This window comes from Phocoena phocoena, chromosome 6, assembly GCF_963924675.1.
Source record: "Phocoena phocoena chromosome 6, mPhoPho1.1, whole genome shotgun sequence".
Classification (NCBI taxonomy): Eukaryota; Metazoa; Chordata; class Mammalia; order Artiodactyla; family Phocoenidae; genus Phocoena; species Phocoena phocoena.
In genome coordinates this window covers 68,278,835-68,304,468 of record NC_089224.1, presented here as the reverse complement: position 1 = coordinate 68,304,468, position 25,634 = coordinate 68,278,835, and the positions used below count along the sequence as shown (strand labels likewise).

General features: G+C 39.7%; 1 protein-coding gene across 1 annotated transcript in view; it reads right to left on the bottom strand.

Moving 5' to 3' along the window:
* Positions 1–25,634, bottom strand: part of GDA (guanine deaminase) — a 124,202-nt gene that overhangs the window by 63,372 nt on the left and 35,196 nt on the right. The window contains exons 2-3 of the mRNA XM_065878844.1: positions 13,934–14,022; positions 6,405–6,576 (exon numbers count right to left, since the gene is read on the bottom strand). Of these exons, the coding sequence (XP_065734916.1) occupies positions 6,405–6,576; positions 13,934–14,022 (261 nt within the window). The remainder of the gene's footprint in view (positions 1–6,404; positions 6,577–13,933; positions 14,023–25,634) is intronic.

Sequence of the window (25,634 nt, the reverse complement as noted above, 5' to 3'; positions counted from 1 at the left end):
TCAAATCAATAAAATTAGAAATGAAAAAGAAGTAACAACTGACACTGCAGAAATACAAACCATCCTAAGAGACTACTACAAGCAACACTATGCTAATAAAATGGACAACCTGGAAGAAATGGACAAATTCTTAGAAAGGTATAACCTTCAAAGACTGAACCAGGAAGAAATAGAAAATATGAACAGACCATTCAAAAGTAATGAAATTGAAACTGTGATTAAAAATCTTCCAACAAACAAAAGCCCAGGACCAGATAACTTCACAGGCGAATTGTATCAAACATTTAGAGAAGAGCTAAGACCTATCCTTCTCAAACTCTTGCAAAATATAGCAGAGGGAGGAACACTCCCAAACTCATTATACGAGGCCACCATCACCCTGATACCGAAACCATACAAGGATGCCACAAAGAAAGAAAACTACAGGCCAATATCACTGATGAACATAGGTGCAAATATCCTCAACAAAATACTAGCAAACAGAATCAAACAGCATATTAAAAGGATCATACACCATGATCAAATGAGGTTTATTCCAGGAATGCAAGGATTCTTCAATATATACAAATCAGTCAATGTGATACACAATATTAACAAATTGAAGGAGAAAAACCATATGGTCATCACAATAGATGCAGAGAAAGCTTTCGAAAAAATTCAATACCAATTTATGATAAAAATCCTCCAGAAAGTAGGCATAGAGGGAACTTTCCTCAACATAATAAAGACCATATATGACAAACCCACAGCCAACATCGTCCTCAACGGTGAAAAACTGAAAGCATTTCCACTAAGGTCAGGAACAAGACAAGGTTTCCCACTCTCACCACTTTTATTCAACATAGTTTTGGAAGTTTTAGGCACAGCAATCAGAGAAGAAAAGGAAATAAAAGGAATCCAAATCAGAAAAGAAGGAGTAAAGCTGTCACTGTTTGCAGATGACATGATACTATACATAGAGAATCCTAAAGATGCTACCAGAAAACTACTAGAGCTAATCAATGAATCTGGTAAAGTAGCAGCATACAATATTAATGCACAGAAATCTCTGGCATTCCTATACACTAATGATGAAAAATCTCAAAGTGAAATTAAGAAAACACTCCCATTTACCATTGCAACAAAAAGAATAAAATATCTAGGAATAAACCCACCTAAGGAGACAAAAGACCTGTATGCAGAAAATTATAAGACACTGATGAAAGAAATTAAAGATGATACAAATAGATGGAGAGATATAATATGTTCTTGGATTGGAAGAATCAACATTGTGAAAATGACTCTACTACCCAAAGCAATCTACAGGTTCAATGCAATCCCTATCAAACTACCACTGGCATTTTTCACAGAACTAGAACAAAAAATTTCACAATTTGTATGGAAACACAAAAGACCCCGAATAGCCAAAGCAATCTTGAGAACGAAAAACGGAGCTGGAGGAAGCAGGCTCCCTGACTTCAGACTATACTACAAAGCTACAGTAATCAAGACAGTATGGTACTGGCACAAAAACAGAAATATAGATCAATGGAACAGGATAGAAAGCCCAGAGATAAACCCACGCACATATGGTCACCTTATCTTTGATAAAGGAGGCAGGAATGTACAGTGGAGAAAGGACAGCCTCTTCAGTAAGTGGTGCTGGGAAAACTGGACAGGTACATGTAAAAGTATGAGATTAGAATACTCCCTAACATCATACACAGAAAAAAGCCTAAAATGGATTAAAGACCTAAATGTAAGGCCAGAAACGATCAAACTCTTAGAGGAAAACATAGGCAGAACACTCTATGACATAAACCACAGCAAGATCCTTTTTGACCCACCTTCTAGAGAAATGGAAATAAAAGCAAAAATAAACAAATGGGACCTAATGAAACTTCAAAGCTTTTACACAGCAAAGGAAACCATAAACAAGACCAAAAGACAACCCTCAGAATGGGAGAAAATATTTGCAAATGAAGCAACTGACAAAAGATTAATCTCCAAAATTTATAAGCAGCTCATGCAGCTCAATAACAAAAAAACAAACAACCCAATCCAAAAATGGGCAGAAGACCTAAATAGACATTTCTCCAAAGAACATATACAGACTTCCAACAAACATATGAAAGAATGCTCAACATCATTAATCATTAGAGAAATGCAAATCAAAACTACAATGAGATATCATCTTACACTGGTCAGAATGGCCATCATCAAAAAATCTACAAACAATAAATGCTGGAGAGGGTGTGGAGAAAAGGGAACACTCTTGCAGTGCTGGTGGGAGTGTGAATTGGTACAGCCACTATGGAGAACAGTATGGAGGTTCCTTTAAAAACTACAAATAGAACTACCATATGACCCAGCAATCCCACTACTGGGCATATACCCTGAGAAAACCATAACTCACATAGAGTCATGTACCAAAATGTTTACTGCAGCCCTATTTACAATAGCCAGGAGATGGAAACAACCTAAGTGTGCATCATCGGATGAATGGATAAAGAAGATGTGGCACATATATACAATGGAATATTACTCAGCCATAAAAAGAAATGAAATTGACTTATTTGTAGTGAGGTGGATGGACCAAGAGTCTGTCATACAGAGTGAAGTAAGTCAGAAAGAGAAAAACAAATATCGTATGCTAACACATATATATGGAATCTAAGACAAAAAAAAATGTCATGAAGAACCTAGGGGTAAGACAGGAATAAAGACACAGACCTACTAGAGAATGGACCTGAGGATATGGGGAGGGGGAAGGGTAAGCTGTGACAAAGTGAGAGAGTGGCATGGACATATATACACTACCAAACGTAAAACAGATAGCTAGTGGGAAGCAGCCGCATAGCACAGGAAGATCAGCTTGGTGCTTTGTGACCACCTAGAGGGGTGGGATAGGGAGGGTGGGAGGGAGGGAGACGCAAGAGGGAAGAGATATGGGAACATATGTATATGTATAACTGATTCACTTTGTTATAAAGCAGAAACTAACACACCATTTTAAAGCAATTATACTCCAATAAAGATGTAAAAAAAAAAAGGAACCTGCTGTATAAAATTAAATTAACTTAAAAAAACATTTTAAATTAAATGTATGTAGATGGCAAAATAAAAAAAACAGGAACTAAAATCTCACGCGATGTTACACAGGACCTGGTGAGGGGGCTGCATCTTTAAGGGAAGACTATTTAAGTTTTTTGTCTTATTATGTGGGAGACTATAGAGGAAAACGATACAAGACTTGTTTAACACTTTTAACAACCTAATCTAACAGATATTTTAAAAAGTCATATTGACAGAGGAAACAGAGTCTTTTTTAAAATGTGTAGAATAATCATAAAAATTGACCTTTTATTGGGTCATAAAATAACAGTGAACTAATTCCCAAGGAAAATAACCACACACGTTACATTTACTAAGCAAAATAAAATGAAACTCAAAATTAAAACAGAAGTATAATCTGACATTTTCTAAATTCTCAACACTTTAAACACCTTTCTAAAATGGGCTTGAAGAACAGATGAAAATGGAAAATTTCAGCTAATTAGCAACAATGACAACGGAAGTACTACCCATTCACCAACAGCAAGTTCTTCCTCTGAGTCAGGGGGGAAAACGCTTTTCATACAGAAAAGCTTCTAGATGAGAAACTGCAGTTTCAAATTGGACTGGAACAAACTAGAAAGACTAGAAAGTTCAAGAATCGGCCCAAATTACATTTAAGGGACAGGACAGGGAGAGCCCATAGAGGAGGGGAAAAATAGGAAAGAAGAGAGGGAAGGAGGGAGAGAAGAAAGAACCCCCAAAGCTACTCCTGTTGGTTCCCACTGCGTTCAGCCACATGTGTGTGACTTATGTAGTTAAAAATGTAAGGAAAGAATTTGGCTGAAAAATCTTACTAGGTAAGCCGTCTAAAATGCAGCTACTTTTCTTCTTCGCATGTTATATGTTTGGGTTTCTGGGCATCTGTTCCACCCTAGTTTCTCATAAGCTTTTGAGAGGGCTTTTCCATTAATGATGACTTTCCAATTTATAAAGAAATCGGTCAGGAATAACATCAAAATATTGGCTGTGCTTCCCAACCTTTCCCCTGCTTTCAATTCTTGATAAGAATTGTCAATTCTTGAGACCAAGCCTTTTGAGCTCAAAATAGATTGCCAACTACTAATGAGCTTCAACCCCAGTATCAACAGGCCCCTTAACAGGTTATACAACTTCCATGAGCTAAAATAGGGGAAAAGAGTGGCCTGACTCCTTGTCTTTTCACCTGTACTTTAATGACTTGACACCTCTTTGGAATTAGTTGAATTTATCTGCTGAATTTGACAACCCCATTGAGTAAGCATATTCATTCTATTATCTAGGAGAATATTTGCAATCAGTTTGTCTTGGCATATTTACCAAGAATCTCACTCTCCAGTCCCTTGACTATAATCTATATAATATACAGATTCCTGAACTTTTGAGTCTTTTTGGTTCATTCCAGTCCAAAGTCCAATTTGAAACTTCAATCTATCACCCAGTTTGCAATGTTTAAAGGGAGATATTGCAGGACTGACTGGGATTTTTTTCTTAACAATCTTAGGAGATGCTTGCTAATATATACTTTAAATTACTTTCAGATTAAATTATCACTGTCAAAATCTGTGGTGCAAAACTCTGGGGTCTGGATTGCCCATTTCTTGAAGAATAGATCCAGGACTGTCTTCTGAGGCAGAAAATAAAAAACAAAACAAAAAATGTCTTGGTTCATGGGTACTGCCTTAGCACCCCCTTTGCATTGCCACAGGCAGTCTTCAGCCTTAGGGACAGGTTCTAGTTAACAAATCTCAACTTTCTTAAACAAATGTCAATTATACTCTCAGCTCATCCAACTCTTAAAGTCTATGGGCCTGCTCATAATCAGAAACAGAGGATGTGTACACCGAAAGTACTTGTAGAGAATAACACCTATTTCACCTATTTTGTACTCACTGACATGAAATACTTTGATTTCCCTCTCTGAGTCAGTTAAAGCCAAATGTGTGACAAATCCTAACAAGTGCATGGACCCCCATGGTACACATTTACCTCTTGGCTTTATTTTATTTTTCCTCCTCCTTTTTTTTCCTTTGCTGTGATTTCATGACTCATTTTCTTCTCTTGTATACAATGCAATTTTAAGATATCTCTAACGCTTTTCAGAACAATGCAAGGTATAAATAAATTTTGAGAATAAAAAGATTTGATGTGGTTAACACAATTCATTAACACAATGCACCAGCAACTTCCAACCCAGCCTTAGTCCTTCTCAGTTTTTCTGGTGTCACGTGGATCCGTGCTAAATATGTAAAGTCCACAATTACACTGAATTTATAACTAAGCAAGGCAAGTATATAAATGATAGCACTTGCTTTTACTCTTTAAGGCTTGGATGATGCAAGATCTGGGAAACTGGCAGGGTGGCTAGGTCACTGTATAAGGCTTATAATATTATCACCCTCACACCATTACTTTAAGAGAAAAACCATCAATGGGTCCAATAAAAATGCAGGAATGTTCAGACTAAGTATGCTAGATGACAAGAGTTAGTGGTCAGATAGGATATTGGCAGCTTTAATTCTCAGCTGCCGAAGTTATTTCTGGCTGCTGAGTGGACTGGGCATAGGGTTGGAGTAGAATAAAGGGAACTGATTTTCCTGATAGAGTGGAAGGAAGGACATTTCAGGGCCTTTAGTTGGCACACACCACAGCCACTGTTCTCTGACTGAACTAGCTCCGTAGTTCCCTCTACTGGGTTAATGCTCATCACATTCCCACACGCCCTGCAACAGGGGACCATCCTATTTTCCTCCTTTCGAAGCTACCAAAATAATGTGATACCCTTCTCACTGTAACTTGAAAGTTTAATTTTAGATTTCCTTGGGTATTCTGTAAAGCAAATACATACGTCAGGCACTATTTTAAGAGCGTAACAAATACTAACTTGCTTAATTATCATAACAGTCCTAAGAAGTAGGTACTATCATTATCTCTGTTTTTTTTTTACAAATGGGGAAAATGAGTCACAGAACTTTCCAAAGGTTACACAGCTATTCCATATGGTACCTAGAACGTCACTGTGGATTGGCAAGAGTAAAGGAACACACATATGCATTCAACCCAAATTTAGTAAAGTAAAACGAGAAGTAAGTGAGAGTAATGAGAACCCAGGGGATTTGAGGATTTAGATTCAAGCTGTCTCTTTGCTAGTGGCTAGCTGTGTAGGTGAAGTGGTCACAAACTCACTGAGCTGTGAAAGAACTGAAGAAGTCTGTACAGTCTAGTATAGCCTTAACTGCCTATTTTTAATAACTTAAATCTGCCCCCAAGAAATGGATGTTTCTATAGATGACTGAACACAATGCACCAATACTCATAAGCAGGATACTTACAACAACTCTGGTATATACTTCCTCAGCAAAGTCGATGCTCTGGAATTTGTGTTCTGTAGGAAATGTGTACTTGGTCAGCCACTCCAAAAGTGGGAGGTCTACGTTACTCCCGGCAAAAGAGTACTGAGGGGCATGGATGTGTGTATCAACCAGCCCAGGCATGAAGAACTCACTGGAAATTAAGATAGGGAGAAAAGAATTTAATAACATCTTTAGTCATTTTCCATATCTTTAAATCACATTTTCTCTATACAATGATTTAATTGTTTACTCCACCCAGGTTTAGAGCCAATGCAATCAGATGAATGTAAATTATTCTATTATTTAGAGATCAGAAAATAAAAATGAAACTCTACTAGGAGAGATAACAGTCCTAAATTGGAATGTCTTGGTGTAATGTTTACCAGAGATCATGAAAGGAGGGAAAAGCACAGCACTGAGCAGAAGCAAAGCAGTCGTTGCACAAGAAATGTCTGAAGCTACAGTTTAATCGTATGACTTTGTTCTCACAATTGGGGGTTGTAGGACAGAGGGCAAAGATGAGAGAGGAGGTCAAAGCTTCTAGAGCCACGATGAGGAATTACACACAAGTCACTACGGATGACTGATGATGAGAAACAGAATGGCCACAATTTTAGTCCCAATGGACATCTTGACCTTGGCTGACTGCAAGAAATCTAGTCCTGTCCCATGTGATGGAGGGGCTGAGTTCTGAAACAAGCAACAAGAGCAAACTGAGGCTGGCTAGGGAAGGGCAATCTGAGAAGATGAGAGTGTCAGTGGGTGAGTGGTATAAACAGTTAAGTGAAGAGACAGATGCAATGCGATGACAACCATTCTCCAGATGTTTCTGATCACTCCAGTGCTCCACCCATCAATTTTCCTATTTCTATTAACTCTTATAACAGCAAGTCCTAGAACGATGTTTTCTAGAGTTTTCAGTGGCACTGCCCACAGAACTGAGGCAGCCCAATGCTAATAGATACTTAAAGCTTTTCTAAAGAAATCATCTGGTTCACTGGTGTCTATTAAGTGTCTAATTGCATCCAAGCAGATATTTGTTAAAATACAGTATGCACCACCACCACCACCATCACCGCAAGGAATTATTAGTTACATTTTTATATACATAAGGAACTGGAACTCAGAATTGGACATAATAAAGAATCCCATATAGTACCAATTCAAATGTCTACCACTTAAATGGAAGACAAATAAAGCCACGGGTATCTATAAATGCTTTATTTTTAAAAAATGAGAACTAGGGGGCTTCCCTGGTGGCGCAGTGGTTGAGAGTCCACCTGCCAGTGCAGGGGACGCGGGTTCGTGCCCCGGTCCGGGAGGATCCCACATGCCGCGGAGCGGCTGGGCCCGTGAGCCATGGACGCTGAGCCTGCACGTCCGGAGCCTGTGCTCCGCAACGGCAGGGGCCACAGCAGTGAGAGGCCCGTGTACCGCAAAAAAACCAAAAAACAATTAAAAAAATAAAAATGAGAATTAGGAATGGTGGTGATGCTAATGATGATGGTGACAGCAGGCAATGTTTACTGAAGTCGGACATGTACTGGGCACTGGGCATGGCATTCTACGTTCATCATCTTATTTGTGGAAGGCAGTTTATTATAAGGTTTGAGTATACACATTCTTGACCGATACTGCCTGATTTTGAATTTATGCCCCACCATAAACCAGCAGTGGGATATTCTTTAACTGCTCTGTGACTCAGTTTCCCCTTACATAAAACGGAGATAGTAGTTTCACCACAGGGCTGTTGTGAGGATTGAGTTAATATTTGAAAAAACAGTGCCTAGATAATGGAAAGCACCAAAAAAATTAGTTGTGATGATGATGTAACGCTCACAACAAACTTAAGAAGTAGTATTGTAATCCCCATCTTCACAAGAGTAAACTCAAGCTCAGGAAATTTAAATAGCTTGAAAAAAGTAATCATTCAGCTTCAGCTCTAGAGCCCAGGCAGTAGCCTCAGTGTTCTTGGTCACTACCCTCTGAATTTTTCATTCACTCTGGAAATGAAAAGCAGTGACAACCTACAAGTACTTCAAGAAGGCTGCAGTAAGTGGGCCTACAACGTGGGGGCATGCAGAGAGGGAGAAGGAAATACAGATTCCTCTTCGGTGTCAGTCACTGACCTCTCCAGAACACTTCAGTCCTTGGGGCTTTTACTGTCCCCACCATCATAACATGGAATGGCAATGTGACTTCTTCATGTAGTTGAATTGTTCAATCAAATAATACTTCCCAAGTATCTACTATGTTTAAGAAACTCTGCTACACCTTGAGTCCAAAGAAAAATAAGACACCTTCTTGTCCTCAAAGAGATTATAATCTAGTTGAGGACATCAGGGGTGAGAGAGGACGTGTGTGTGTGTGTGTGTGTGTGTGTGTGTGTGTAAGAGAGAGAGATAAACACAGAGAGACAGAAGGAGCAATTTCACGCCTAGTAATTTACCCAAGTGAAATAAAACATATGTTTACAAAAAGGATCATATAAGACTTTATGGGGGATTTATTCATACTAGCCTCAAATTTACAATAGCCAGGACATGGAAACAACCTAAATGTCCAATGACAGATGAATGGATAAGGAAGATGTGGTACCTATATACAATGGAATATTACTCAGCCATACAAAGGAATGAAATTGGGTCATTTGTAGAGATGTGGATGGACCTAGAGTCTGTCATACAGAGCGAAGTAAGTCAGAAAGAGGAAAAAAAATATTGTATACTAACACATATATGTGGGATCCAGAAAAATGGTGCAGATGAACCCACTTCCAGGGCAGGAATAGAGACGTAAATGTAGAGAATGGACATGTGGACATGGGGGGAAGGGGAGGGTGGGACGAATTGGGAAATTAGGATTGAGATTGGGAGATTAGGGAGGCTAGGTACACTACCGTGTGTAAAATAGATAGCTAGTGGGAACCTGCTGTAAAGCACAGGAAGCTCAGCTTGGTGCTCTGTGATGACCTAGATGGGTGGGATGGTGGGTAGGGTGGGAGGGAGGTCCAAGAGGGAGAGGACAGATGTACACATACAGCCGATTCACTTCATTGTACAGCAGAAGCTAACACAACATTGTAAAGCAATTATACTCCAATAACAAAAAGGTGGGGGGAACAATCCAAATACCACAGGAACGTAGATAAACAAACTGTGGTCTATTGATACAATGAAACACTATTTGCAATGAAAAAGACTGAACTACTAGTATACATAACAATATGAGTGAATCTCAAAAACATTATTTGGAATGGAAGAATCCAGACACAGAAGAGTACATATTTTTGTTCTGGTTTTGGTTTTTGCGGTACGCGGGCCTCTCACTGTTGTGGCCTCTCCCGTTGCGAAGCACAGGCTCCGGAAGCGCAGGCTCAGCGGCCATGGCTCACGGGCCCAGCCGCTCCGCGGCATGTGGGATCTTCCCGGACAGGGGCACGAACCCGTTTCCCCTGCATCAGCAGGCGGACTTTCAACCACTGCGTCACCAGGGAAGCCCAGAAGAGTATATATTGAGTTATTACATTTATGTGATGTTCAAAAACAGGCAAAATTAATCTAAGTGATAGAAATCAAACATTAGCTGCTGATAAGGGGCTGGACAGTGACTAGAAGCCGCACGGGGAACTTTCTAGGATGAAGGAATGTTTTATATCTTGATTGGTATGTTTGACAAATATATATTTGCCAAAATTTATCAAATTATATAAGATCTATGCACTTTACTATATAAAAAATGTTTCCTGAAAAACAACTACAAAAAAGTTTTTTTAAGAAAGTGTCTTGAATACTCAATTTAGTGAATTAACATGTATTTGTCATTCTGTAGCCAAGAGGGAAGGGATCATGAGAATATTTGCTCCTTTGTTTTTTATCTTCTTTGGCAGAACTGTGACATATTGAACCCCAGGTTTAGGAAGTTGAGTCTGGTGGTGGCAGGCACGTGTGGGGACACTCTTTCAATCTCTCAAGCATGAGAGCATTTCTGAAGAAAGGAAAAGGATAAATATGAGAGAAAGAACTTGATTTTTATTAGCTCTAGTTAGCAGAGGAAAGAGTCAGAGTAAGTTTCTGAGCGTGTGATGCTGAATACATGACATCAAGTACAGAGAATTTAAAAGGAAAGTCTATTTTGAGGGAGGGACAATGTCATACTAAGCCTACAGTCAAAGTATGACCTGCAAGTCTCCAAAAAGCAATTGAACACATGCGGTAAGAGGTCACAGAGTTAAAGATGGCATTCAGATTCGACTGTCTCCCCTGATTAGGTAACCCTAGAAGTTGGTGGTGCCGGAGATTTCTGTGGAAGAAAGAATGAAACTAAACCTTGAGCAGTAGCCTCCACTTAAAGAGTAGGATTGAGGAAGAGAAGGTCGTGCTCAATCTAGACAGAATCATCGTCAGGGAGACAGACACCTATGATAGGTGCTGAGGACAACAATTTAGGGAAGGAGTGCAGGACAGTGACCAGTGTTGAAAACTGCAAGAGTCCAGACCCTGCGAGCTCTCATTTCCATACAATGACACCTGATTTCACATGGATGCAGTCCTTTATTATCCAACTACTTACCCAGTCCTAGTGTGTTTTAGTTACTGTCCTAGGTGCTGAGGAGAGAGCCATGAACAGGAAAGACAGGTGTAGAGAAAATACTGGGCAAAAACTATTCGGTAGTGAAAGTTAGAATGGTAATGTAGGGGAAGAGTGAAAGTCACCTTTTGTTTTCCATGTAGGAGAAACCTGAGCATATTCTGAAGGTACCAGAGATGAAAGAACTAAAGGAGATAACACAGGATACAAAGTCTTCAGAGGCGACAGGGAGCAAGGATTTACTGTTATCAGAAGTTTAACTTTCATCCAGAAAGCCTAGTAATCCTTTTCAGGAAACAGGAGGTATTATGAAATGCTTATTAATAGAAACATTCACATAATCAAAGTTATACTCCAGGATTATTACAGATAGCAGTACATGCAGGAGTGTGTGGACTGTCAGAGCTGCACGTGAGATTAGCGCTCACTGAGCCCAGCTACTCATTCTACGGAAACAACAAAGGAAGCTTAAGGATGATTAGTGGCCCAGCCAGGCTTAGAACTCCACTCAAGATATCACTTGCAGCTAAATGGTTGCCATCAAAAGTCAAACTGCAGGCAAAGCAGGGGGTCTTGAAGGCTGAAGCAGGAGAAGGTGAGAAAGCTCTCCTTTCTCCTGCTTTTCCACTTTGCTCTTTTCACTTTACTTAATCACTATCCTAACTTCCTCAGAAAATCTCAACTTTCCCCAGATAAAAACCATCAACTTCACATCCCAAACTTGCAGTGCTGCCTAGGCTGTACCAGAACCTGAGGAGAAAGAACAATATGTGCCCCTATATACAGTTGTCAGAACATTCACCTGTCTTTTAACCAAGTGGAAAATGCTAGAAAAAGCCCTACAATCAAAACACATGAACTTCTATATAATAGCTTAAGTTACTCAGTCTGCTTGCACACTATTGGCAACCCTCGTCAACATGCAATGCTGGGGATGCGATGGTCCCAAGGGCCTGGGAATCCTGGGCTGTTTGAAAACCACTCTTTCATTGCACAAAAATGCAGGGGTGTGAAACAAACAACAACATCTTGTCCTTATTAATAATTTTGGTATTTTGTTTGGTATTTTGTGGGTTCTTTGCATTAATTTTGATTTTTAAAAATACTGCATTAAAGTATTATTTATCTTGATTAGTAAGTTTTTTGCCCTCCCCCAAATCCTTAAATTCTGTGCTCAAGGTGAATGCCTCACTTGCCTCACCCTAATCCTGGCCCTGTCAACCTCTCTCAGGTCCATGGTCATAGTCTAATCCACTCCTATCAAAGCACGGCTCAGAGTGCTCCAGCAGTAATTTTCATTTGAAAAAAAATCCACAGTGCTGAGATACCTGTAGGTACACTGACTCTATTAAACAGACTGTCAGAGACATCATGTATTTTAATCCTGACTTGAAGAAATTCAACGGTACCTATCTTATAGGTTTGATATAAAAATCACTTTGCATTTTAAATATAATTTGTCTTCAAAGATTTTAGTCTTCCACCAAAGTTCACAATTTTTCTTGCCTTCTCACTTTTCTGTGTGTAGTGCTTACAGGTCTCCTGGCATATACATTTGTCAGATGGATTTAACTCCAAAAGCAACCTCATAAAGAGGGACAAAAGGATATGAAGACCCACAGATGTGCTCATCTCACTGCCCATCCTCCAGCCACTCCACCATCCTCCCACCCTCTCCCAACCTCCATCTCATCCACTCCCAAGCCACCTTCTAATCTTTCAGGACAAAGCAATGCAAGAATGTGACTTATAAATGTCAGTTATTCCTCAACATATATTCTCAAGAAAATCTAGCAGAGGAAACAGATGGCAAGAGCAGAGGTGCCTAAAATGACCTCCATGTCCATTGGACTCATCTGCATGCCCACTGGCCACATGCTTCTAAGCCAACAGGGAGGCAGCACAGAGAGGGAAGGAGGAGGAGACGTGAGTATAAGTGCAACAAAACTTTAGGGTCAGTCACCCCATCCCTCTGGACTGTGGCCAGCTCCTCTGCCTCAAAGCCTATGGGGGAACCCAATTCACAGTCCTCCTGCAGTGGACAAGGTGTCTACCACAATCTAGGACAATTCTTTGCCAACAGCCCAGGAGACGAGCTCAAAGAGGGGAAGTGGCTTGCTTTCCATCTAACAGCTGCAGAGCTGTAGGGTGAGGATTCGTGGCACGTGTTCTAATTCCTAATTCAGTGTTCTCACTACATTACTCTAAAGCCACTTCCCAAGTTATAAAAGTGTTTGTAGAATGTAAATGATTTTGGTTGACTTTGGAACTTTCATTGACTTTGGAAACATACTTGGCCTGAAACCAGACAAAATCTTTGAGTTTAAAAAAAGTATTCCCATTTCTATAAGACAAATCACCCAGGCTATGAAGAGAGTAGACCAATCAACAGGAAACACATTTGGCACAAATATTAACCACTAAAGTAGCTGGAACATAAAATCGTAGCTCAAATGCACTTTTGGAGATAGGTCTTCCCTAAGCACACTGTCAGAGTTATTCCTCCCCGAACTCCCCTCCACAGCACTAGTTTATCTCTATCATGCTCCCTCATTAGTTCCTTTATAGAAGGCTTCACTGTCATGCTTATGTATCTGTGCACTTGTTTATTCTCCCTGTCCCCCATGGGCCGTAAACCCAGTGAGGACCAAGGCTCTGTAGATCATTTTCACCTCCAGATCCTATTCTTACACATGATAAGCTCAACAAATATTTGCTGAAGAAGTAAATGAATGATGGCAGCCTCTAGTTTTCAAAGTTTCTGTCTTTCAGCTCCATATTCTCTATTTACCTTCTCTTTCCCACCTCATCCTTAAAAAAAAAAAAAAAAAAAGCCTCTGTCTCTCAAGACAAGTTCTTATCATCTGAGACTAGTTAACAGCATCAAGTAAAAGGGAAAAATGTTGGCTCTGACTTACTGGTGGCTCAGTTCTCTTATTTCACATGGCTTGAAGCACCATTCTTTGGCCAGCTTTTCTTGTTGGGACACTTCTTCCAAAAACACTATCTTTAAAAAAAAGAAAGAAAAGAATCACAAATTAATGAACCATAGTCATTTGTTGTTATTAAATATCTAAATCTTAAAAGAGACTATACCATAGCTAAATTAATTTTAAAAGGTATTTGGCAGCAAATGGGATAGAGTTCAGAGGCAAAAAGACAGGGATTTGCCTTTGCTTGCCCAAAGAAGTAAACTGTATGAAGTTTCTCCTTTTCTGCCATTCTGTAGATATAAGACTTTAAAAATTCTAATTTGAAGACACACAGTATTAAAAATGGCTAATTGGTATCTACCACACCCCAAATGATTAAAGGAAACAATTGTTTATAGAAAGGGTACCTCACTGCAGATGAATGAAAGATTTTTGTTAGGCTGTTATAGGAAACCCAAGTCCAGAACACAGTAGTAGTATACCATGGGACAATTTATGAACACTGAACATAACTGCATGTAATAATTGCCTGACAATGGAATCTTGAACTTACACTTACATCTATAAAAATGAAAAATAAGAAAAAAATTGATACTGCTTCTATTTAATTCTACCAACAAGTAACACTCATCCGTAGATACATTACCTAGTTGGAAGAAAAAAACAGCTTTTTTATTTTATTAATACATTTAACAAATTACTTTTCAAAATGTGTAATACACATTTAAAAATTTCCTTGTGGTCCCAGGAAATTTTAAATATTTACATTTATGCACACAAATTTCATTGCAACGGTTGACCAGTAAAAGGCTTTGAAGTGTAAAACTATACTGTATTAGCACAAACTCTGTAAGAAAAGGAGAATAGAACTGGTAATTCTAGAAGAAAAAGGGACTGTATACCATTTCAGATCATTAATAAGGAGCTAGTTCATGATTTTTTGAAAAATAGATTAAGGTAGATATCAAACCACTATATTTTGATTCCATCAGACATCTTTTAAAAAGTAATAGCATAGCTTAATTTTAACATGTATATATTTACAATTTGCCAGAAATTATAAGCTTTAAACATTTTAAAATTTAATAAAAACTATACATATCAACTTTTAAAAATGCAAAAGGGAACAGAATTTTTCAAAATTCTTTTAGGGGGCACATTAGTAAAAGAAACGTGAAGAGTATTTCTCTAGTCAATGCATGTTCCATCCCTCCACCATGATGATTTCAAGTCTACCCTCTCTTCAAATCTCTCATCCCGCTTACCCCAAAAATATACATCAAACATTTGCAATAGCTAAAAACTGCAAATAATTTCAAAGTCAGTCAAATAAGGGATTGGTTAAATATGATGAAACTGCAGCAATTAAAAGTATCAGTGAAGACATATTTACTGAATTATCCTCGATATAATCTTAAATTTTTTTAAAACAATGCAAAAAAATATTTAAGGTACTAGATAACATATGGTATCCAATTTTTTATAATATGGGGTGTGTGTGTGTGTGTGTGTGTGTGTGTGTGTGTGTGTTGGGTTGGTGTGTCTAAATGTTCACAGTGGTTATTTTCTCTTTACAGTAGAATTTGGGGGTAATTTTTGCTTTCATCTTTATATCTTTGCAGATTCAAAATTGTTAGTAGTAAATGTTTTATTCTATCTAAAACAGTCAATTCCATTTAAAATATACATGAAAGTGTAAAGTAAAACAAAATAGAAATACATAAAAATAATCTCTATTCATAGAGCCTATGGTTGGGGAGTTAAGACACGGAGAGATAGATAATGAATCAGATGGGAGAGGGCATGATGACAGAGTGCCATTGGCCCCACCAGTTCAGAGGGAGAGATAGTGGGCCTGGTCAGTGAAGGTTTCAAAGAAAAGACAGAACTCAGACAATGATGGGTAGGATTTGGGACTTATAAGTATCCAGAATTAGAGGGAAAGGGATAGAAGGGGTAAATAATGATAGGTGCAGAGGCAGAGAGGCAAAAAAACTACACGTTGTGTTATAGACAGGTGTGTACTTTAACAGTGGAGTTGGAGAGAACCTTAAGTCACAAATCAAGTACTTAATAGATAATTTTTTCTTGTTCTCATTCATGTATTCACTCAACAATTACTGCTTGAGTGACTCCTGTGTGCAAAGCACTATTCCAGGGGCTAGGAACAATAAATTGATAGAGGCATATAAGACACATTGAATATATTAGTGAGTGCTATGATGAAAAATAAAGCAAAGTAAATGGATAAAATAAGACGTGGGATGTGATAGTCTCTCTGAGAGATGATGTTTGAGCACAGATTTGCATGAAGGGAATAAACCACTTGCACATTCTTGGAAGAGCATTCCAGGCAGAGGGAACAGCCAGTACAAGGACGCTGATATGTATATTTAAATTAAACTTAAATTAGATGCTTGGCATGTTTTGAAATACCAGGACGACCAGTGGGGATATAGTATAAAGACCAGAAGAAAGAGTAGTAAAAATCAGATGGAGGAGGTAGCAAGGGGCTTTGTAGGTCACGGCCTTGAGATTTATTTTTAGGAAACCTCTAAAAATACTATGGAAAATGAATGTGGAAAATTACAAAATACCGTTGGTATTGCCTTTATGGGACAATGGCTCTCTCATCCTGATATTACCTGGGCTTATGTGGCCATTCATTCACTTACTCAGTTATTCATCACCAAGAGAGCCTATTATGGCATGGCCTTCCTCTTCACAGACCACAGTCTAGGTGGGCTGTCAATCACATACATAAGTCATTAAAACCCAAGTTTCATAAAATCATAGATGGTGTCAACTGGCAGGAACCTTCTCATCCAACACCCTTGTTTTCCAGATGAGGAAACTGAATCCCTTCTATTAAGCAAACAACTCCAAGTGCTCTCTTACTTAAAACAGAGACTATTTAGGATGAGCAATAATGAGAATGTCAGATATACTAAAGCCAAAAGCAGATGAGCAATGACTGTCAGCTAATGAAAAAAATCTCCACAAGATACAGGCTTCAAACACCAGATGGCAAATGTGGGCAAAAGGCTTGTTGCTATGGAACAGAATAAACTGCTCTTTGGGCCACTGTGAAATAGCTTGGCCATCTAACAAAATAAGGTAATATATATTGCAACACAAAATCCACTCAGGCACAGTAATGGGAGATAAAATCAGATAAAAATGTGAGGTCTCAATGATTTCTGAAGCTTTTGGACAGAGATGAAAATTGCCATATTAGCTCAATTCATATCAAACAGATTAATGGAAAAGATGAAGTGAGACTGCTTTTTTAAATAAACTGTCAGCCTATAAAAGTAGAATCGAGTGAACTCATGTTACGAAGGCACCAAAGGGTAGCATGAAGGACTTAGATGTTCAGGTCCAATATTCTAATTTCACAGATGAGGAAACAGACCAGGATATGTGACTTGTCCAGGGTCACCAGGCGAGGCAGCAGTATCTGCTGGACTTGACCCATCTTCCCTGAGATTCTTCCAGACCTCTGTGACTGCTTTTCTAACAGTATAAACCAAGAGTCAGCACACTTTCTTTTTTTTTTTTTTAACATCTTTAGTGGAGTATAATTGCTTCACAATGGTGTGTTAGTTTCTGCTTTACAACAAATTGAACCAGTTATACATATACCTATATACCCATATCTCTTCCCTCTTGCGTCTCCCTCCCACACTCCCTATCCCACCCCTACAGGTGGTCACAAAGCACTGAGCTGATCTCCCTGTGCTGTGCGGCTGCTTCCCCCTAGCTAGCTATTTTACGTTTGGTAGTGTATATATGTCCATGCCACTCTCTCACCTTGTCCCAGCTTACCCCTCCCCCTCCGCATATCCTCAAGTCCATTCTCTAGTAGGTCTGCGTCTTTATTCCTGTCTTGCCCCTACGTTCTTCATGAGCTTTTTTTTTTTCTTAGATTCCATATATATGTGTGAGCATACGGTATTTGTTTTTTTCTTTCTGACTTACTTCACTCATCATTAGCGTATAGGAATGCAAGAGATTTCTGTGCATTAATTTTGTATCCTGCTACTTTACCAAATTCATTGATTAGCTCTAGTAGCTTTCTGGTAGCATCTTTAGGATTCTCTGTGTATAGTATCATGTCATCTGCAAACAGTGACAGCTTTACTTCTTTTCTGATTTGGATTCCTTTTATCTCTTGTTATTCTCTGAATGCTGTGGCTAAAACTTCCAAAACTATGTTGAATAATAGTGGTGAGAGTGGGCCATACATTAAGTATTTTAGACTTTGTGGACCGTATTGTCTCTGTTGTAACTATTCAACCCTGTCACTGTAGAGCAAGATCAGCCATAGATAAGATATACACAAATAGGTGTGGCTATGCTCCAATGAAACTTTACTTATAGAAAATGAAATTTGCATTTTACATAATTTTCACTTGTCATAAAATATTTTTACTTTTTAAAACCATTTAAAAATGTAAAAATGGGCAGAAGACCTAAATAGACATTTCTCCAAAGAAGACACACAGATGACTAATAGGCACATGAAAAGATGCTCAACATTGCTAATTATTAGAGAAATACAAGTCAAAACTACAGTGAAGGGGTTGCCCTGGTGATGCAGTGGTTGAGAGTCTGCCTGCCAATGCAGGGGACACAGGTTCGTGCCCTGGTCTGGGAGGATCCCACATGCCACGGAGTGGCTGGGCCCATGAGCCATGGCTGCTGAGCCTGCGCGTCTGGAGACTGTGCTCTGCAACAGGAGAGACCACAACAGTGAGAGGCCCGTGTACCGCAAAAAAAACAAAACAAAACAAAACAAAACAAAAAAACTACAGTGAAGTACCACCTCACACCAATCAGAATGGCCATCATTAAAAAGGCTACAAATAACAAATGCTGGAGAGGGTGTGGAGAAAAGGGAACCCTCCTACATTGTTGGGAATGTAAATTGGTGCAGCCGCTGTAGAAAACAGTGTGGAGCCTCCTTACAAAACTAAAAACAGAGTTGCCATATGATCCAGCAATTTCACTCCTAGGCATATAGCCAGACAAAACTATAATTAGAAAAGATACATGCGTCCCAATGTTCACTGCAGCACTATTTACAATAGCCAAGACATGTAAGCAACTTAAATGTCCACTGACAGATGAATGGATAAAGAAGATGTAGTATATATGCACAATGGAATACTACTCAGCCGTAAAAAAGAATGAAATAATGCCATTTGCAGCAACATGAATGGACCTAGAGGTTATCATACTAAGTGAAGTAAGTCAGAAAGAGAAAGACAAATATCATATGATATCACTTACATGTAGAATCTAAAATATGACACAAATGAACTTATTGTGAAATAGATTCACAGACACAGAACACAAACTTATGGTTACTAAAGGGGAAAGGCAGTGGTGGAGGGAAAAATTAGGTGTTTGGGATTATCAGATACAAACTACTACATATAAAACATAGTAGAAAAGAATATATATATATATATATATATATATATATATATATATATATATATATATATATGAAACTGGATCACTTTGCTGTATACCAGAAACTGACACATCACTGTAAATCAACAGTACTTCAATAAAAATAAATAAGTTTTTTAAAAATGTAAAAACCACACTTAGCTCACTGGGCGTATAAAAACCAAGCAGTGGCTAGATTTGACCTATGGGCCACAGACTGCCAACTTCTGATGCAGACTCCTAAAAAGATGCATGCAAATTAAAACTGTATAATTTGAAAACCATCCCAGTGGCTTAAACTAATATCTCTAATTGGCAATAACTTTTAATGATTTTTCCTTTAACTTCACAGCCTGGTTAAAAAAAAACAAACTCTTGGAAAAGTACCAATTCTGGCTGCCTTATTTTCCTGTAGAGAACATATACTTTTTGATAGATGAAAAAGTAACCATAGTAATTTTTCTTATCTCTAATGATTCACTAATGATCATAATGAAGACATCACTAATGATTCATTGGTATTTAGTAATTTTTTATTGGAAAAAAACATATTTCACAATGATAGGTTGTCTGATAATAATAAAAATACTGTGTGCAAGACACTGTCCTGTACACTTTATACATATTAACTCACTTAAACCTCACCAGAATCCTATGAGACAGGTATTATTACTAGCCCCATTTTACATGTGAGAAAACTGAGGCACAGAGATGTTAAGTACCTTGCCCAAGATTACACACCTGGTAGGTGGTAAACTTAGAATTTGAACCACAGTCAGCCTCGAAGTAAGGGCTACTAAACACTATTATATATTTTTAAAACAGCATTTCACACAGAAATAAATAAAACAGCTCTCCCCTTTTGTTTATTTTTCTTTATAATATATTTCTTTTTTTTTTTTATTTTTTTGCGGTACGCGGGCCTCTCACTGTTGCAGCCCCTCCCGTTGCGGAGCACAGGCTCTGGACGCGCAGGCTCAGCGGCCATGGTTCACGGACCCAGCCGCTCTGTGGCATGTGGGATCTTTCTGGACCGGGGCACGAACCCGTGTCCCCTGCATCGGCAGGCGGACTCTCAACCACTGCACCACCAGGGAAGCCCTATAATATATTTCTTAGTGTCTTTCCTCTTCCTTCCCTTCCCTTAATACAGCTCAGGTTGGTGGGCCTGCTAGGGCCAGGAATATGGAGACAGTTGGGGGAAGGGGATGGTCAAGACTGAGAAGGCTAATAGTGCCAAGGGAACTGGGACTGGAGAAGTACAGAGGCAAAGGGGCAAGTTAAATGTGCAGAGATGTGGCTAAGGAGACAGCCACCATGGTGATTACACACAAGGGTAACAGGCAAGTATGTAAATATATTGTGAATAATGAGAGCCAGGCTTCTCAGAAAGGAGTTTCAAAAATGGAAAGGGGAAAGGCTAAAACAAACTCTGTCATACTGGATTTGAATTGGAGGTATTTGTGTCAACTCACGGTTTTTAACTTAGGTAGATCAGTAAGTGCATGCATGCACACACATATGCAGATAGAGCTAAGAAGGATATACACATACATATATGTGCACAGGTGTATGCATGTGCACACACACATGGGCTCTGCTTACGGTAAATGTTATTTTTTAAAAACATCAAAATCCATATTATATGAAATGCTCACACTGGTAATCTATGGAACACCCAAATGACCAAGAAGCAAACTGTGTGTGTGTGTGTGTGTGTGTGTGTGTGTGTGTGTCTATGTCTATCCTTCCTAGGTCTATTTGTTAAAAGGGCCTAGAAACAATGACACCCTGTATTAATCAGCACCCCTAATGCTCAGATCTTGGTTTCTACATATTCTCCACTAGAAAGAACCAGAATGACACTACAGGTGGAGCACAGAAAGTACAACGTAAGTCTGGAATAGAAGTGTCAAAAGTGAGGAAATGCTAAAGATGCGATTAGAAAGTGGTAAAAAAAAAACACCTAGGAACCCTCTTGAAGAAGCTCCTGCTAGCCAAATATAGGCCAATTTGAGCATCAAAATAAATAATAATAATAATGAATTAAACCCCAGTAAATAAAATAGGACTTCTTGAGTCTAAATAAATGAATGAACAAATAACAGAGTATTCTTCCCTACAGTAGAATACCACTTAATACATGTGGAAGGAATGACAAAATTAGAAAATGAGCATTTGGCAACCATCATTGTAATAAATGATTCATGCAAAAAATCATCAATGAATGTTAAACCTAGTGAGTGAAAATTTGTTAAGGAACAGGATATTTACATAATTTCAAAATATCTCCCACAAAATTTAGCTTACAAAGAAAAACAGTAACTTTATGTTGGAGAAACCTAGTAAATACCACCTTAACCAAGTGAACAAAGTTAACATCAAGAATAATGGGACAGGGGACCTTCAAGATGGCAGAGGAGTAAGATGTGGAGATCACCTTCCTCCCCACAAGTACATCAAAAATACATCTACATGTGGAACAGCTCCTACAGAACACCTACTGAACGCTGGCAGAAGACCTCAATCTTCCCGAAAGGCAAGAAACTCCCCACGTCCTTGGGTAGGGCAAAAGAAAAGAGAACAAACAGAGACAAAAGAATAGGGACAGGACCTGCACCTCTGGGAGGGAGCTGTGAAGGAGGAAGAGCTTCCACACACTAGGAAGCCCCTTAACTGGCAGAGACTGGGGGTGGCAGGGTGGGAGCTTCGGAGCCACGGAGGAGAGCGCAGCAAGAGGGGTGCAGAGGGCAAAGCAGAGAGATTCCCGCACAGAGGATCGGTGCTGACCAGCACTCACCAGCCTGAGAGGCTTATCTGCTCACCCACTGGGGCGGGCAGGGGCTGGGAGCTGAGGCTCGGGCTTTGGAGGTCAGATCCCAGGGAGAGAACTGGGGTTGGCTGCGTGAACACAGCCTGAAGGGGGCTAGTGCGCCACAGCTAGATGGGAGGGAGTCCAGAAAAAGTATGGACCTGCCTAAGAGGCAAGAGACCGTTGTTCCCTGGTGCACAAGGAGAGGGGATTCACAGTACCACCTAAAGAAGCTCCAGAGATGGGCGTGAGCTGTGGCTATCAGCGCAGATACCAGAGACGGGCATGAAATGCTAAGGCTGTTGCTGCAGCCACCAAGAAGCCTGTGTGCAAGCACAGGTCACTATCCACACCTCCCCTCCCAGGAGCCTGTGCAGCCCACCACTGCCAGGGTCTCGTGATCAAGGGACAACTTCCCCGGGAGAACACACAGTGCGCCTCAGGCTGGTGCAATGTCACACCGGCAGCTGCTGCCACAGGGTCGCCCCACATTCCATACCCCACCCTCCCCCCGACCTGAGTGAGCATGAGCCCCCTAATCAGCTGCTACTTTAACCCCGTCCTGTCTGAGTGAAGAACAGATGCCCTCAGACAACCCACATGCAGAGGCAGGGCCAAATATAAAGCTGAACCCCAGGAGCTGTGCGAACAAACAACAGAAAGGGAAATTCCTCCCAGCAGCCTCAGGAGCAGCGGATTAAATCTCCACAATCAACTTGATGTACACTGCATCTGTGGAATACCTGAATAGCCAACGAATCATACCAAAATTGAGGCAGGGGACTTTGGGAGCAACTGTAGACTTGAGGTTTGCTTTCTGCATCTAATTTGTTTCTGGTTTTATGTTTATCTTAGTTTAGTATTTACAACTTATTATCATTGGCAGATTTGTTTATTGAGTTGGTTGCTCTCTTCGTTTTGTTTGTATATATATATTTTTCCTTTTTCTCTTTTTGTAAGTGTGTATGTGTATGCTTCTTTGTGTGATTTTGTCTATACAGCTTTGCTTTTACCATTTGTCCTAGAGCTCTGTCTGTGCATTTTGGGTTTTTTTGGTATAGGTTTTAGCACTTGTTATCGTTGGTAGATTTGTTTATTGGTTTGGTTGCTCTCTTCTTTCTTTTTTTAAATTACTTTTAATTTTTTTTAGTTTTAATTTTTTTTTTTTCCAGTAGGCAGGCCTCTCACTGTTGTGGCCTCTCCCATTGCGGACCACAGGCTCCAGACGCGCAGACTCAGTGGCCACGGCTCATGGGCCTAGCCGCTCCGCGGCATGTGGGAGCTTCCCAGTCCGGGCCACGAACCCATGTCCCCTGAATCGAAAGGAGGACTCTCAACCACTGAGCCACCAGGGAAGCCCTTTAATAATATTTTTTATTTCAATAATTTTATTTATTGATTTTTCTTTCTTTTTTTTTCTCCCTTTTCTTCTGAGCCATGTGGCTGACAGGGTCTTGGTGCTCTGACTGGGTGTCAGGCCTGAGCCTCTGAGGTGGGAGAGCCAAGTTCAGGACATTGGACCACCAGAGATTTCCCAGCCCCATGTAATATCAAATGGCAAAAGCTCTCACAGAGATCTCCATCTCAATGCTAAGACCCAGCTCCACCCAACGACCAGCAAGCTACAGTGCTTGACACCCCATAACAAACAACTAGCAAGACAGAAACACAACCCCACCCATTAGCAGAGAGGCTGCCTAAAATCATAATAAGTTCACAGACACCCCAAAATATACCACCAGACATGGTCCTGCCCAACAGAAAGACAAGATCCAGCCTCATCCACCAGAACACAGGTACCAGTCCCCTCCACCGGGAAGGGGACCAGCCACAACCCACTGTAACAACCTTGCTCACTGAGGGCAGACACCAAAAACAACAGGAACTACGAACCTGCAGCCTCTGAAATGGAGACCCCAAACGCAGTTAGTTGAGCAAAATGAGAAGACAGAGAAATACACAGCAGATGAAGGAGCAATGTAAAAACCCACCAGACCAAACAAATGAAGAGGAAACAGGCAGTCTACCTGAAAAAGAATTCAGAGTAATGATAGTAAAGATGATCCAAAATCTTGGAAATAGAATGTAGAAAATACAAGAAACGTTTAACAAAGACCTAGAAGAACTAAAGAGCAAACAAACAATGATGAACAACACAGCAAATGAAATTTTAAAATTCTTTAGAAGGAATCAACAGCAGAATAACTGAGGAAGAAGAACGGATAAGTGACCTGGAAGATAAAATAGTGGAAATAACTATTGCAGAGCAGAATAAAGAAAAAAGAATGAAAAGAATTGAGGACAGTCTCAGAGAAGTCTGGAACAACATTAAACGCACCAACATTCAAATTACAGGTGTCCCAGAAGAAGAGGAGAAAAAGAAAAGGACTGAGAAAATATTTGAAGAGAGATTACAGTTGGAAACTTACCTAATATGGGAAAGGAAATAGTCAGTCAAGTCCAGGAAGTGCAGAGAGTCCCATACAGGATAAATCCAAGGAGAAACATGACAAGACACATATTAATCAAACTATCAAAAACTAAATACAAAGAAAAAATATTAAAAGCAGCAAGGGGAAAGCAATAAATAACATACAAGGGGGCTTCCCTGGTGGCGCAGTGGTTGAGAGTCCGCCTGCCGATGCAGGGGACACGGGTTCGTGCCCCGGTCTGGGAAGATCCCACATGCCGCGGAGCGGCTGGGCCCGTGAGCCATGGCCGCTGAGCCTGCGCGTCCGGAGCCTGTCCTCCGCAACTGGAGAGGCCCGCGTAACGCATAAAAAAAAAAAACATACAAGGGAATCCCCATAAGGTTAACACCTGATTTCTCAGCAGAAACTCTGCAAGCCAGTACGGTGTTGCAGGACATATTTAAAGTGATGAAAGGGAAAAACCTACAACCAAGATTACTCTACCCAGCAAGGATCTCATTCAGATTCAATGGAGAAATTAAAACCTTTACAGACAAGCAAAAGCTAAGAGAATTCAGCACCACCAAACCAGCTTTACAAGAAATGCTAAAGGAATTTCTCTAGGCAGAAAACACAAGAGAAGGAAAAGACCTACAATAACAAACCCAAAACAATTAAGAAAATGGTAATAGGAACATACATGTCAATAATTACCTTAAATGTAAATGGATTAAATGTGCCAACCAAAAGACACAGACTGGCTAAATGGATTCAAAAACAAGACCCGTATATATACTGTCTACAAGAGACCCACTTCAGACCTAGGACACATACAGACTGAAAGTGAGGGGATGGAAAAAGATATTCCATGCAAATGGAAATCACAGGAAAGTTGGAGTAGCAATTCTCATATCAGACAAAAGAGAGTTAAAAATAAAGCCTACTACAAGAGACAAAGAAGGACACTACCGAATAAGGGACTGATCCAAGAAGAAGATATAAC